A 14,058-nucleotide genomic window follows, 5' to 3' on the forward strand; every position below is an offset into this window, starting at 1 on the left:
TGTTCTATCAAATTGCATGGCTCTGCTCTGAGTACGTGTATGCCTACCGGTACTGGGTCTATCCTCTGTGTACTGGACCCTCCTGCGAAGCTGCTGCCGCGCGGGCGCGTGACCAGCCATCGGGCCGCTCCGCTGACAGGCCACCGCGCGCCGCCAGCCGCGCCGGTCGCCGGCCTGCGCCGCTGCCACCACCGCTGCTTGGACCGGGCTGGCTGCGCGCACTCCTGCTGCAAGCTTGGAGTGCTAGTGCGCGGCTCGGCGGCGCTCGAGCGCGTCAGCAGCCTGATGCGAGCCGGCGCCGTTGTGCCGGCCGCGCCACCAGGGTGCGCCGTCAGGCCGCCGAGCTCGCGACTGGTGGCTCCGCGGCCGACTGAGGCCGGGCTCGGGTGGCCGCCGCCACCCCCGCCGCCGCCACGGTCCCAACAGTCTGCCTCAGCACCGCCCGACGAGGTTCGTGTGCTGTGCTAAGACGTATGAGGTTTGTGAAAGGGAGTGTTCCATGTTTGTATGGGGTTTGAGGTGAAATAACCGTTTTGAAGATTATTCGGTGTAGTTCACAGCCCCGTTCTTCTTCAGGCCAAAAATGTTCTAGCTTCTGAGCTACACGCCCGTGATGATGTGCAAACTATTTCGGGGAGATTATCTCAAGGTCACCCAGGCATTTATGACGCCAGAATAACGGTGTCCAAGTTCTGTCATTCCTTTAGCCATGCGATGATCAAGGCTAAACAAAATATAATTGTTAAGTCGTTCATATATGGTGTTCGTGAGCACGCTTTCCAGATAAAACGGCCTTCAATGGGCTCTCAGTCAATGTCGTGCAAGGTGTGATGACGTAGTCAAACGATGATGCATGGAGAAGGATATTTACGTAACTTGTTCAGCGCGTTAGCAAGGAACATTGTTCACATCTTCTTTTCTTTTTTCCACTTAAAAGCTTGCCAAGTTATAAGTGAGCTTATGTCTTCATACCTGATGCTTGGCTTAATATCTCCAAATGTGGAAGGTTTCATTTAAGAAGGGCTTTGTGGCGCTACTGTTGGTGGTGACCAGGGACGCGTTCAAGGGGATAAGGGCAGCGGAACACGTGACACGTCAGTACGTGTCCAGTTTATCAGTCCCACACACGCAACACTGTACAGGTGAACAAATGTCAACAATAACCATGGAACTGTACGCGTAAAGCTAAGTAAATTTAAGTCATGCAATTCTGGTCTCTGTCACGCAAGAAATTTAGCGTGCGTGCGGCAGTCAAACGTTCCTTGTGTTAAAACAGCATTCATCCTCCCATTGTGAAATCCTGCATAGGCCCCTGATGATGATAAATAACGTTGACAGTCAGAGCGTTGGCGTTTGATACCGGCCTCTGGGCTCATCCGTTAGTTAATAAGCTATTCATTTGGTGTCAGCGAATGGCTCACCGCTCGCTGACACGGTGGCAAGGGGCAAGCACTGACACTGCGGTACTGTGCCGCTGCGGTGTTGGGAATGTCACTGCTTACTCTCTGGTGCGACTGTAAACGCTGGGCGGCATGCGTGCTGTCGCCTTCTGATATTTCCAGTGTGCGTGCCGTCGGCGGTGTTCTGTCGCGTGCCTGCTCGTACCTGCCGGCACGTCGCTGCTGGCATGTCGAGCTGCGAGTGGCGCCCACTGGCCACAGCTCCGTTCTCTCCGCGGTCGTCGCCTGACCTGACCTGACCTGACCTGGCGGGCCGTGTGTTTGCAGGCGGCCGCTGGCAGTGCGGCCCGCCGCTCCCCGCCACCAGCTCGACTGAACCGCGCCATCACCGAGTACTTCGCCGTGCGGAAGGCGGCTGGAGCTCCGCAGGTGAGGCGACGTGGCGGCCCGAGCGTGACGGCTCCGGTTGTCCGCTCAGTTGGACCGGCGGCTGCGCGACAGGCCGGCAGGACGCCGTCCGGCGACGTCGCGGTCCGCCCGGCCCGCACGCCATCGTCGGGCGGGGCAGCCGCGCGACAGGCCGGCAGGACGCCGTCCGGCGGTGTCGCGGTCCACCCGGCCCGCACGTCACCGTCGGGTGGGGCGGCTGTGCGGCAGGTCGGCAGGACGCCGTTCGGCGGCGTCGCGGTCCGCCCGGCCCGCACACCACCGTCGGGCGGAGCGCGGCCAGGCAGACCAGGCTCACCGCCGACGCGCATGGCCAGGCGCACGTTGTGATGTGCTGCCGGGTTCCGCAGTAGAGGTTCGTCAAACTTTGCTCGCGATTAACTGTGAAATTTAGCGCAGGTCTGTGCGGCTTGGAATGTTGCGTGCGCGTCAGGTCTTCATCGGAGCAACACGTTTGGGCTCCTGTAATCCTCAGCAATGGTGTGGAACGTGTTTATCACCTTTGCACGCACCACTCAATTATTGTCATCCAGTGAAAGCCAAATTACGTTATACTTTACAACAAGGAAAATTCAAATTGTCGCAACTCCATCTCACGGACGATGCTCCTCATATTTCACTCTTTCTATCTGCCCTGGCGGTGCTTTGTAGACCCGCAACGCTTCCAATGTCCGGCGGTCGAAGAATACGTGTCTCCCCCACTGTGACATGAGATGCCGCTGCCACTGGGTCTGCCGCAGCCCCCGGCGCCCGGCTGTGGCGGGGACGGTGCCTGGTCCGTTCCGGCGGCCTGCCCCGCATCGCCGCTGCAGGTGGACGAGTTTCAGCGGCGCCAGCTAGCAGAGCAGCGCCGGCTGAACCGCCTGTACGCCGACCCGGCCGGGCCCGGCGGTGGGCAGGAGCACAGCGGCAGGTGACGCGCCGGCCAACGCCCGGGCGACATGGCCACCGAAGGCCAGCTGACGCCTCGGCTTACGGCAGATGTTGGTTGTCTCGGACATATCAGCGCATTCCGATATCGATTTCACAAATCGATTGTGAACATTGATTTGTAATTATGAATTGTTTTTGACGCTGTGAAAAATTTACCCGCCCGGCGTGAGTTGTAGTACGGATCTCCAGAGCGCAGCACCACCATGTTCCGTACGCTATGGGCAGGTCTAGGTGGTGTTCCATTGATCTGGGAGATGGGTTCAAGTGTCGGTATGTGGGCGTGCGGTGCCGCGCGTGTCCGTCTGCTCCGCCCTGCCCGCAGGTGGCAGGGGCCAGGTTCGCCCAGCCAGGTTCGCTCCGCCCAGCCCGCCACCAACGCCGCCTCTCCCACCAGCGCCACCGACGCCGCCCCTCCCACCAGCGCCACCGACGCCGCCTCTCCCACCAGCGCCACCGACGCCGCATCTCCCACCAGCGCCACCGACGCCGCATCTCCCACCAGCGCCGCCGCCGCCGCTGCCGCCTCCCCTGGGCCGGCCGAGACCAAGACCTCGCCGCGGCCAGGCGGCGCAGTCAGCGCTGGCTGGCGGCACGGTGAGAGCGGACGCCCACGGCGGGGAGGCCGGGCTGTAGCTTTACCCCGCTGTTGGAGCCCGCGGTGGCGACATCGCCGTCGTCGGGGCACCTGGTTCGGAGGACCTTGGTTGGGAGGAGGGTAATGTCGACGTCACTGGCGCTGCTCGCGACCCCAGATGGTTGGAGAGAGGTCAGGTCAGGTCAGGTCGTGTGCCGGAACCGTTGACCCTGGTCTGGTCCTCCGGGTCGGGGGAGGATCAGTCCGGGTTGTGGGTCGACGCAGCTGACATGCTGTGTCCCCAGGATCGGAGTCGGACGCGAAGACCTGTCAACTGGACGGCAACCCGCCCCCGGCCAAACGACGATCCATATTCAGCTCTTCGAAGGTGTGTTTGCGAGAAGCGGGTTGAGCAGCGATTCGCACCTATATTCACGCAGCACCCTTTTTCTGTGATTACTTAGTGCTTTGCGATGCTTTGGTAGATGTTGAACTGTCGCCACATGGGCTCAATGTCTGGCCTGATCGTGCTGCAGCTGGCACGGGTACAACTGATTTCGACCGAGTGCGTTCAACTTCCGTCTGACACCCAACTACCTGGCAGACGCATCCGTCTATCTCCGTCCCTGCCCCATTTGTCGTCGTGTTTGTGTCTCGTGTCGTTCTTGGTCTTTGTGAGAGGTTGGCCGTCAGCAGTGCAGCCTCCTCGCCAGGCGAACCCTACCCACCCGACCCGCCGTCCCTTGCAGGCGGCCGACAGCCTGCGCCTGCGCCGCCTGCACCCGAGTTGGGTCTGGGGCCCGCCTCTCGGGCGCGACCACGGCCTTTCGCAGCGACGTGAAGACATCCCGAAGCCGCCAGCTTGCGGTGGACGCACTAGTCCCGAAGCCGTGCGTCGGAAGGGCGGGCAGTAGCGGGACGCGGCTGGGGCGTCCCGCAGTGCCAACTGTTCGGTGACGGCGGCCGGTGAGGCGGACGTTCCTGAAGCTCCCGCCAGGTGGAGGTGCTGCTGACCGAGGCAGCCGGCGCGAGCCGCCGACCGGCCAGGCGGACGCCGTGGTGACCCGGGAGCCGCACGGGTGCGAGGCGGGACGCTGCGCACGCCTCCATCCGTGCCCCGGCTCCCGGCTGCGCCCGGCAGGACGCGTTCGGAGGTGGACACGGCGCCCATGTGACCAGCCGCTCCTCCTCGCCGTGGGCTGGTCTAAGACGCAAAGCTCAGCCATCTCAGGCTTGGATGCGATGAACTAATAGTACTGCCATGTTGGTTGTTAGCTTTTACCGTTGCGTGTCTAGCAGTGCTGTTTTCGTAATTTGGCGCAGGCAAGGCGGTCTGGTTTTCTGCGTGCCTCACCATATCGTTTCCAGTTTATACTGAAGCAACGACTGTTTCCTTCGCTTTGAACTTCGGCCACCAGTGGAGGCAGGCATCGTTATTTGACGCCTTCAGCGCCCTGTGCGCGTGTTATCGTTGTTAGTGCGGTGAGATGTTGCTGTTCTCTGACCAGGATATCTGGCGTGATGTTGCGGTGGAGCGGGCCGATTTTCCACCAATACACTGTGGCCACGTGACGTTGTTCCGTGGCAGACGGCCGCAGTAGCGATCCAGTGGCATGACCCCGCCTCTCATCACGGCAGTCCTCACATCAGGACACGGCAACGGAGACGTAGGTGCGAAGCACGTGGTTACGAATGCTGCCTGACAGACATGAACAGCACGCAATGTACGACAGGTTGCGCGTGGTTCAATTCCAAGGCGTTCTCGACGTCGCTCACAAATGCGAGGCATACAACTCTCTGCGTCTTACTTTTCCCGGCAAGCGATGCGCCTATGATGATTGCAGTGCGTGCGTGACGTCTCGGAAGGTGTAAGCATTCCGATGTTTTTAGCGACAGAACGAAGTAAGTGATGTTGGTCGATAGCGAGCAGCTTCGGGCCAAAGTGTAGAGGGCGCTTTATTGCGGCACATACCATGGCCATGCCATTGTAAAGGTATATTGTGTCATAGCGTGACATGACACAAGAGTAAGTCAAGCGTGAAGTTCACTCGCCGGAGAGCTGGATGACATCCAGCTCATCTGTTTTACGATATCATAGCTGGTGTACAAGCCACCGGCCACACACGGTCAACATTTGTCGTTGCACTTAACATCTCAGAAAACCGTCAAGGAGAATACCCAGTCAGCGCGTAAAGCCTGACTGACTGTGTTGACGCAGGGGGCCGCACGGCAGGTCACCCTGGGCCGGTCAGCCGCTAGCTACCGGGCAGCTGTCGCTTCGGCTCCCGCGCAGCTGGGTCCGACAGTGAGTAGCCAACACCCAGAGTTAGGTGCCACGCCATGATGTGGGTGGTGCAAATGACGGGAGGTGAAGGTTCTCAGCGAACCACGACGGAACGCAGGCATTTGGGCATGCATTTCTGTATCTGGATTTGCAATGCTCCTGGCTGTTTCGGTGAACCACTGCCAGCAGTAAACATTTTCAGAAACCCGGTGTTAGGCTCTGCCACGACGATCTGTTCCCGCTTTACCCCGGAACCAATCACCATAAGAACTCTGCGCACTCCTTGAACAGGACCTTGCAAACGGTTCAAGAGGGAGCCACACAACACGAGCGTACAGTACGTGGTGTGTTCACGCAGGGTAAGCGTAAAAGAGTGTCATGCACATTGTTGTATGCGCGTGTGCTTCAAGCTACGTGGTCATCAGCGTGCGGGTGTGCATCGCACATAGACCATGTGTGTGCGGTGCGTGGGTGTGCAGTGCGCACATCATGCGGCCAGCGTCAGGGGGCCAGTGTGTCAGCGCGTGGGTGTCGGCACGTCAAGCGGCGCGCGGCTCTCCGTTTCCGGCGCGGCGCCGGCCGGCCGGGCGGCGGCGGCCGCCGCGCGGCTCCAGTAAACAGACGCGCATCTGGCGGCCGTCAGCCGAGCGGTCTCGACGGCCGCCGCAGTCCGCACGCCGGCCGCCAGCGCCGCTCTCATGCACGGCCGCCGCCGCTGACGGCACCGGCTGCAGCGCCCGCTCCTACCGCCGCATCGTCATGACGTCGGCCGCCGCGCTGCTGCTGCTCGCCGCCCTCTGCGCGGGGCTGAACACGGCGTCAGGTGAGCGGGCTTGGTCGTCGACCGGGGCGCCACGCCGCCAGCGGCTCGCAGCATATTCGGGCGTGGATTGTCTGCGGCTGGCGATGATCGCGCTCAATCCGGTCTCTTCCGTTTCGCCAAGTAAATGATCATTGCTCGTGCCCCGCCCTTGTTAGATTATTGGTTTTTGCCCTCAAGTCTTCCGCATCTCCATCCCACAATATACAGTGAGTAAAAGATTCTTGGAATTTTGTGGACAAATCTGCTTGTGGGCAAGCCAACAACTTGCAATTTATGTATATCGATGGCAACTGTGAAGATCGGCGTAGGGGGCCTTAGACAGGGGCTGGGTTGTCGTTTTTCATTAAGCTGTTTCAACATACGTTATGTTATTCTTAATGACTTACAGATTTACTTCAGCGCTGAACAATTTTGTGCATCGCGATCCACTTGATATATATATTTCGATTATTGATTCAAATCTAAGCGGAAAATGCGTTTCAGTTCGTGCCACTGCTTCAGATTATGTGTGCAGTGTGTTTTTGCATGAGGTTATTTTTCTACGACGTTGAGGCTTCTTATGACCAGACTTGCCACTTTACGATACGATACACGCGGCGTTTTTCCTTGGATTCACCCAGTTGCGTATAGCAGGTTTGGGGACGATCAAAATTTTACGCAACGGGACTTTTCGGGGATGGATCGAAATCGGAATGCCTTCGTCATATTTCGCCTACTAGGACCATTGACTTAACGATAGCAATACATGCACAGACGACCACTGTATTTGTCGCCTTGCAGACGACTGAAAGCAGGGCGTACGCAGATTTGTAGGAGGGGCGGGGGCAGAATTGAAATAACAAAATAAAATAAGTGAAGACTGAGTTAAGTGCGTCGCAGCCGTTCTCGTTTCCTGGTGTGACGTAAGGCAGTATGGCATGTTTTCGATTTTCTCAGTTTGTTATGCCTCCTTCGAATTCTTAACTATGGACATGTAGTAACGTATACATTAATGCATGCCATAAATTTGGTTACGGGGAGGGGGGGGGAGGGCGGAGGCATGTACCCCCAGAGGCTACTGCGCGCGTTCGTCCTTGACTGAAAGCGTTTTTGAGCGTCGGTTACACCAGAGGTATTCTGACTTGGAACCATTTACCCGAATGCGCTGACATCCGATGTTTCACCCATACGCAACATGGTGGTATGTTCACCCAGCTATGCGTATACTTATAAGGAGAGCATTGAACCGTCCAACTTTGACAGCAGATGTCCCGCTTTCAGCCAGAAAAGAACGGCTAAAAAATAGCTTAAACCAGGCTCGGCCAATCGCTTTCTATGGAGAAGCGATTAAGGTTGGTCTGTTTACGTGCATGCGCCCGAGAACTGCGGAGATTTGCGACGCGGTGCTGCCGAGAGGCAGAGCGGCGCATCGTTTTTAGCTTCACTCCGGATTACAGAGCTATAGTGGTTTAGACGGAACTTAGCTTTTAGAGACCTCCCAGGAAATGGGAGGCCGACGCATCTTTTCTGATGGAGCAGTGAAATACGATCACATCACGCTTATGACCGACACAATACGAAACCAATGTGTCTACGACCTGAGTTCGCATTCCACGCCGTCTCGAAAATTCCTGGTTTGACAGTGCTAATGGTCCAGCGCTGCAAAGGTCCACCATCGTGAGACGCAGCAGTACCACCAGCAGTACCACCAGCAGTACCACCATTCCTGGTTTGACAGTGCTCATGGTCCAGCGCTGCAAAGGTCCACCATCGTGGGACGCCGCTCGCGGCCGGCCAGGGCTCGGCCCCTGCGGAGGGACGCAGGCCTGGGGCGAACAGAGGTCCGGCGGCACTGGGCGGGTTTATCGCGTTTGACGCGCCTTGGTCGGCGCGGAATTTCTCCTAACGTAAACATGGTCATATCGCCTGACATGCTGGTGATCAGGCCTCCCTGCGCCGCACGCTCACCGCATCGTTGCACATGCCACGTGGGCTTGGCGTCCAAAGCAAGCGCTCGCTCCATACCCTTGGCAATTGTCAATATCGTGCGGTGCCTTCCATTAGCCCTTTTTGCTCGCTCTCGCGTTGTTGGTGAGGTCCACGTTTTATAGACACTGGGGTCCCTCCAGCTACCCCTTGCTACGTCCTAGGGGGATCGAATCATATTTCGCAACTATGTCCCTGGACATGTTTGCTGGCTGTTCTATAGACAGCGCCGCCTTGCAAATCCAACATCTCACTGGATTGGCATGGCAGTGCTCAAAGCGGGGGGGTATGTAGCGAGGGCCATTGCTACTTGCCGCATCTTGTAACCGATCACAGCTACTCTTAACGACTTTGTGCTTTTATTGCCTGCAAACACCCGTGCTGTTCACTCAAGTCCGGGCCAAATTTACTCAACATGCAATTGATGCGGCAGAAATACCAGAGTGCATCATTGTTTTAGAAGATATAGTCAGCTTACATATACCCAGCGCCTGTTGATTTTCAAAAGAGGTAGGCATATCAATTTATGGCATGGGCTAATACTAAAAACCGACAGTCGCGGCACCTTCTAGACATCTGTGCACCTGCAGGGTAACTGGGCGACAAATACACGAATTACATCATGAATCCACTTCTTTATCGGAACTAACAAGTGCATGATTACTTGACCCGCACCCGGTCGGGGTAAGTTGCCATGCTCCTACGGTTTTTTGGGCCCAGTTCAGAAACGAACATTCGGAGCAGCACGACATTTTCAGTACCTGTTCATCTATTAAGTTGGCACTCTTTGTGCAAAGTTGAAATTTTGGTCTATCAAGGTCAGTGACTTAGGTCAGGTCAAAAAGCTCAACTTTTAAAAGGCTTTAACCATACATTTTCTGTGGGTCATTTTCTATTGTTCAAACGTGCTACAGTAATAGAGCATGTTAGTGCCTACAATTTGTAATTTCAGATTGTGGGGAAATGCAAGGCCATTGACCTAAAGACAGGTCAAATTTGTTACTTTTCAAAAATGCAATTTGTTTGGGTATTTTTGCATGCGAGGGAAGGAGTACTAACTTACATGTACAACCATGAGGACCACAGAGCACATGATCTTGGTCTAAGCCATGACCTATCTCTATGGGTACTCTCTGCAAAGCACATGCTGAGCTCAAAATTGGAAGTTTTATTTGGTAATTTGGGATGCATCCACTGTAAACATGTCGTGGTATAATTATAATGCAAAATGATGTCACATTAGCTCATGTGAGGACATGCCGTGTCATATGAGGGTATCCAAGGTCAATGACCAGCAGATGAGAGGCTAAATGAACGAGTGCGGTGCGTGCAACTACTCCCTTATCGCGTTTATGAAGCTGATAAGGTCTGATCTAATATTCCGACGCCCCCTTTCTGGCTTGGCTAATACATTGCCAAGCATCGACGGAGCTATGTATAGTGTGCACAACAGCCATGCGATCTTGAGTACCTTTAGATGTACAATTCACTTTGCCTGACCACAGCGAGGCGTTGCACTGATCACATAGACTCGGTTAACGCTTCATTTGTTTTACTTGGTTTACAAATTTGGCCTGAGTTGACCTCAGATGACCTCTAAATTACCCCAAGACCGTATCGGTGTTTCTCACAGCGACACCAAAGAAAAGGAACGAAGAAGCACATTGCGAAAACATGCCGTTCTTGTATGCTTCTGGCAGACCGGTTTTAAACGGTGACCTGATCTGACCTGACCTATGCAAAGGAATAAAAATGGTTGTAATGAACTCCTCACAGGTCTAACGCTTATTTCCGTGAACTCAACACCCGTCTTGACGTGTTAACATAAGTTTTAACCGCGTCCATCAGAACGAACGTTTTTGACACTTTGTGACTTCTGGTGACGTCACATTTGGTCTAAGATAAATAATTTTGGGTGGGTTCTTCGTGATTTGACGATACCTACAAAACAGCTTCTTTTTTTCCCCACACAGCGTCTGAAACTCGGAGATCCAAGGGACTAGGTCAACTTGCCCCAGCCGGGCGGGGTTGTCCCGGACCCCCGGCCGAGCGGGACACCACTACTTTGCCTCCTTCCATGCAACCAAGTCCAAAGTGCAGGGCCGGGCGTGGGTTGACCTGATATTAACGAGGCATTTAGCCGTGCGTGGCTTGCTGGCAGATACGTGTCCATCTGTTTCTCTGGAAACAGCAGACCTTCTTCGCCAATCCTAAATGCATTCGATGGTAGCAGACTTTACGACCTCGGACATCTTTTTGCGGCGACGCCAAGGTAGCTGGCGGCGCCATAGGTCAGGGTAAGTAGCGAAACTACAACATATTTCAATCCACTTCTCATTTTGCAGACAGACTGAGTGCTTCAAATAAATGCACACACTAGATTGATAGATGCTGCGCCGCCTGTAGGTAAATATAATTCCAAAAATTAGCCTGAGGTGCGACAGGGCGACCGTCAGTTGGGGAGAGTTGCAACATGCCGGAAACCGTTGTGACATTGCACTGGCGTCCAGTTATTGGAATTTTACCAGGTTGTTGAATATCGGCGCTGAGTCAGGTCAGATCACGTCAAAGATGAGGGTATGTCAGGAGGTGGCGGTGCGAAAATTGCAGTCCCGGAATAAAGGTGCTCGGGTACGTGCTCAGGTGGCGCAATCCCATCACGGACTCAAAGAGCGCACTTGTTCCCTGCAATGATTACCTGTGGGGATTTAGCCATCCGTTAATTTAACCATCTGGGCATTTAACCACCTGTTAAGTCGCATATAAACTGAAGTGACCTCAAACACATTATATAGCTAGGTTTGTATCCCCGGTAGTGTTCTGTGGCGACTGACGTTTGGGCCGGTCACTCCCTCGTAGGTCATTTCCTTATTCCCTCGGACGTAATGCTTATGCGCAATGTGCGGACTCTGCCCGTCATATATGAGGCACTGGAGTCATGCTCATGCGCCATCCAGCCAGTGAGGTCGTCCTAGCAGCGATGGTACGCTGGGAAGCTGCGGTATTGGGTTGGGGTCGACGGCACAGACCCACACATCACAGAGCACCGAGCGAATAAGGCGAGCCAACAGCCCGGCCGGCGCGCCTCTGGCGTCCTCTTTCCAGTCGTGCCGGTGCTGAGGTAGGGCGCAGCCGATCTGGCAGCTCCCCGGCTCGCCGGGATCAGACCAGCTCCCGGCCGGGCGGGATCAGACGGCGGCGTCCGTCAATTAGTGTGATTAGGCCGGCAGAACGCCTTCAGAACCACTGACAGGCAAGGGAACATCACTCCAGCCCTGCGCGCGTGCTCATTCCCTCTCTCTTTCTTTCTCCTCCCCCATCTCCTCTCTCTCTCTCTCTCTCTCTCTCTCTCTCTCTCTCTCTCTCTCTCTCTCTCTCTCTCTCTCTCTCTCTCTCTCTCTCCCTCTCTCGTCGGCCAGGTGTTCGCCACGTCTCTTGCAAGGCCGCCTCCCGCGTGACGCGCCACCGCCTGACATCGGCGTCCGCTGAGCCGAGCTCTGTTTACCGGCCGACTGCCGGAAGCGCGTCCGAGCCAGCTGCAGCGCCGCTGCCACCAGCTGGTAGACGGACCGCTCTGCAGGGCCGCCTGGCTTCGCTGGGCAGGCGCGCCCAGCGCTGGTCTGACCTTCCCTCGTACAGGGACAGCTCGCGGCGCAGTCGGTGACGAGGGGTAAACTCGCGCAGAGCCCAGCAAGACAGGCAGCCCGTCTCTGTCTGATCACACCTGAGTGTCCGCTTGTCTGCGTGCGACGATGCCGTCTGCCGGTTTGAAGTGAACCTGGCACCGTCTCTTTGGTCACGTCATGCGATTGGATTTCAGCCATGTAGTGAGTCAATCTTGAAATTTTCAACAATCACTTTCTAAAGTTACTCCCGTTGGGATCAATAAACCTCCGCCCATTTCTCCCGGGTCGCCGCAGGAATTAAGAGAATGGTTTCATCGACAACAAGGGGGTCTGGTCTGCGTCGTCGTGGCATGCAATGTCTCAATAGGGGTGCATTCACATAGTGACGCCGACGGTTCACGTGTCCTCCTCCTCCTCCGAATCCATAATATGTATTATTATGCGTGAATAGTTGTTAACAATAATCTGCAAGCAATGCAGCGCGTGTCAATGTTGTTAATGTAGTCTGACGCGTCGGTCACGTGTGAGTGTAGCCATCCTGTGCCCGTGTACCCTGATCTGTCTCTGCCTGGCTTGCCCTTTGTTGCACTGAGCCGCGCCGTGTCAGCGTGATCCGCCCCTGCACAGCACGACACCTCCTCCCCTGAGCCGCGCCGTGTCAGTGTGACCGGCCCCTCACTAGCGCAGCGCCTCCTCCACTGAGCCGCCGTCGCTTGCCCACAGGAGCCGTGGAGCCGACGTTCGAGCACTGCTGCCGGCTGGGCTCGCGCAGCGCCCGGGACGGCCGGGTCTGTGTGGTCAGTTCGACGCCCGTGCCGGATGTGGCCGCCGAGGAGCAGGCCATGTGCGCTGCCGTGCGCGCCATCTGCTGCAGCAGGAAACAACGGTCAGCGGCAACAAAGCAGAGCCGATGGCGTCGTCATAGGCGCCCACTGCTGGGAGTAGTCCTGCTCGCTGCCTGTGGGCGAATCATTTGTTTGTTGCAGGGTGTTGGATGACGAGATCGTGCCGTGCTCCGCCGACTGCTTTGACTCGCTCTCGCGTATGTTTGGCTCTTTTCGGAAGAATTTAAAAATCATTTGCGTGTGGCGCTTTGCACTGCCGGACCATCATGACAGTACTCAAAAGCAGTCTCTTAGTTTATATAAATTAATAGGTCAGCCCCTTCTATGCAATCTGCATACCAACAGCACTCAGCAGTTGCACGTCATTTACACTGCATTCAGTTGTCTGGTCAATTGTTGAATGGTCTGGGGATGGCGGGCGGCTTTACTTCTGCTGAAGTCGCCGTACTGACCGGCGTCTGCGCCGTTCGTTGCAATGGAGGCCGACTCCGTCTGCGTGTGACAGCCTGTTGCATCGCCGGGCATTAGCAAGAAGGCTGACCTCCGTGACGACTGCTGCCGTGGGCCCGTGACGGCGTGCTCCGCGCCCCGTGTGTCGCCGCCGCTGCTGGAGTGTGATGCCTCGTGCCCGGCAGGCAGATGAGATGTTCGGCCGGCACGGAGGCGGCCAAAAACCAGCAGCCGTGCCAGCTGCAGAGGAGCGCGCCCAGCCAGGTTTTCTACAAGGTGCTCCATGACATGACGGCGCATTGGCCGGCGCGTCCGGACCCCCACCTGTCACACGCTGTCCACAGAAATGGCTTGCGAAATTCGGCCCGGATGATTTTGTGCATTACTGGGGTATCGTGATCGGTTTTATCAGCTCGAAGAGTTTTGCGCAGGACGAAGTAAGCTCCAGGAGGGGTTCAGATCCCTGCCTCGTGTTACTGGCTCCACTGGATAACATTTGGCCTTGCACGTGGTTTGACGTTAGTTGGCTGATTGGACAGACATTGAATTTCACAAATTCTTGAAGGTGAATTGGAAACCAGTGACTGCAAAAAATATGACGAAAAAATTTAAACACGACATGCCATGCTCCAATTGGAGCAATTGGAAGTGGCGGCGGCATGTCTCTGGAGATAGGGCTGAATGCTATCTTGGTCTCATATTTTTTTCATG

At 56.0% G+C, this 14,058-nt stretch overlaps 1 protein-coding gene across 3 annotated transcripts in view; it reads left to right on the forward strand.

Annotated features, from left to right (window-relative positions):
• Positions 1 to 6,340: 6,340 nt before the first annotated feature.
• Positions 6,341 to 14,058, forward strand: part of LOC119098481 (fibrillin-3) — a 32,541-nt gene continuing 24,823 nt past the window's right edge. For all 3 annotated transcript variants that reach the window (XM_037221405.1, XM_037221404.1, XM_037221406.1), the window contains exons 1-3: positions 6,341 to 6,461; positions 12,776 to 12,938; positions 13,533 to 13,623. In XM_037221405.1, the coding sequence (XP_037077300.1) occupies positions 6,398 to 6,461; positions 12,776 to 12,938; positions 13,533 to 13,623 (318 nt within the window). In that variant the 5' untranslated portion in view covers positions 6,341 to 6,397. The remainder of the gene's footprint in view (positions 6,462 to 12,775; positions 12,939 to 13,532; positions 13,624 to 14,058) is intronic.

The sequence above is a fragment of the Pollicipes pollicipes genome, unplaced genomic scaffold, assembly GCF_011947565.3.
Source record: "Pollicipes pollicipes isolate AB1234 unplaced genomic scaffold, Ppol_2.1 Scaffold_4740;HRSCAF=5597_pilon_pilon_pilon, whole genome shotgun sequence".
NCBI lineage: Eukaryota > Metazoa > Arthropoda > Thecostraca > Pollicipedomorpha > Pollicipedidae > Pollicipes > Pollicipes pollicipes.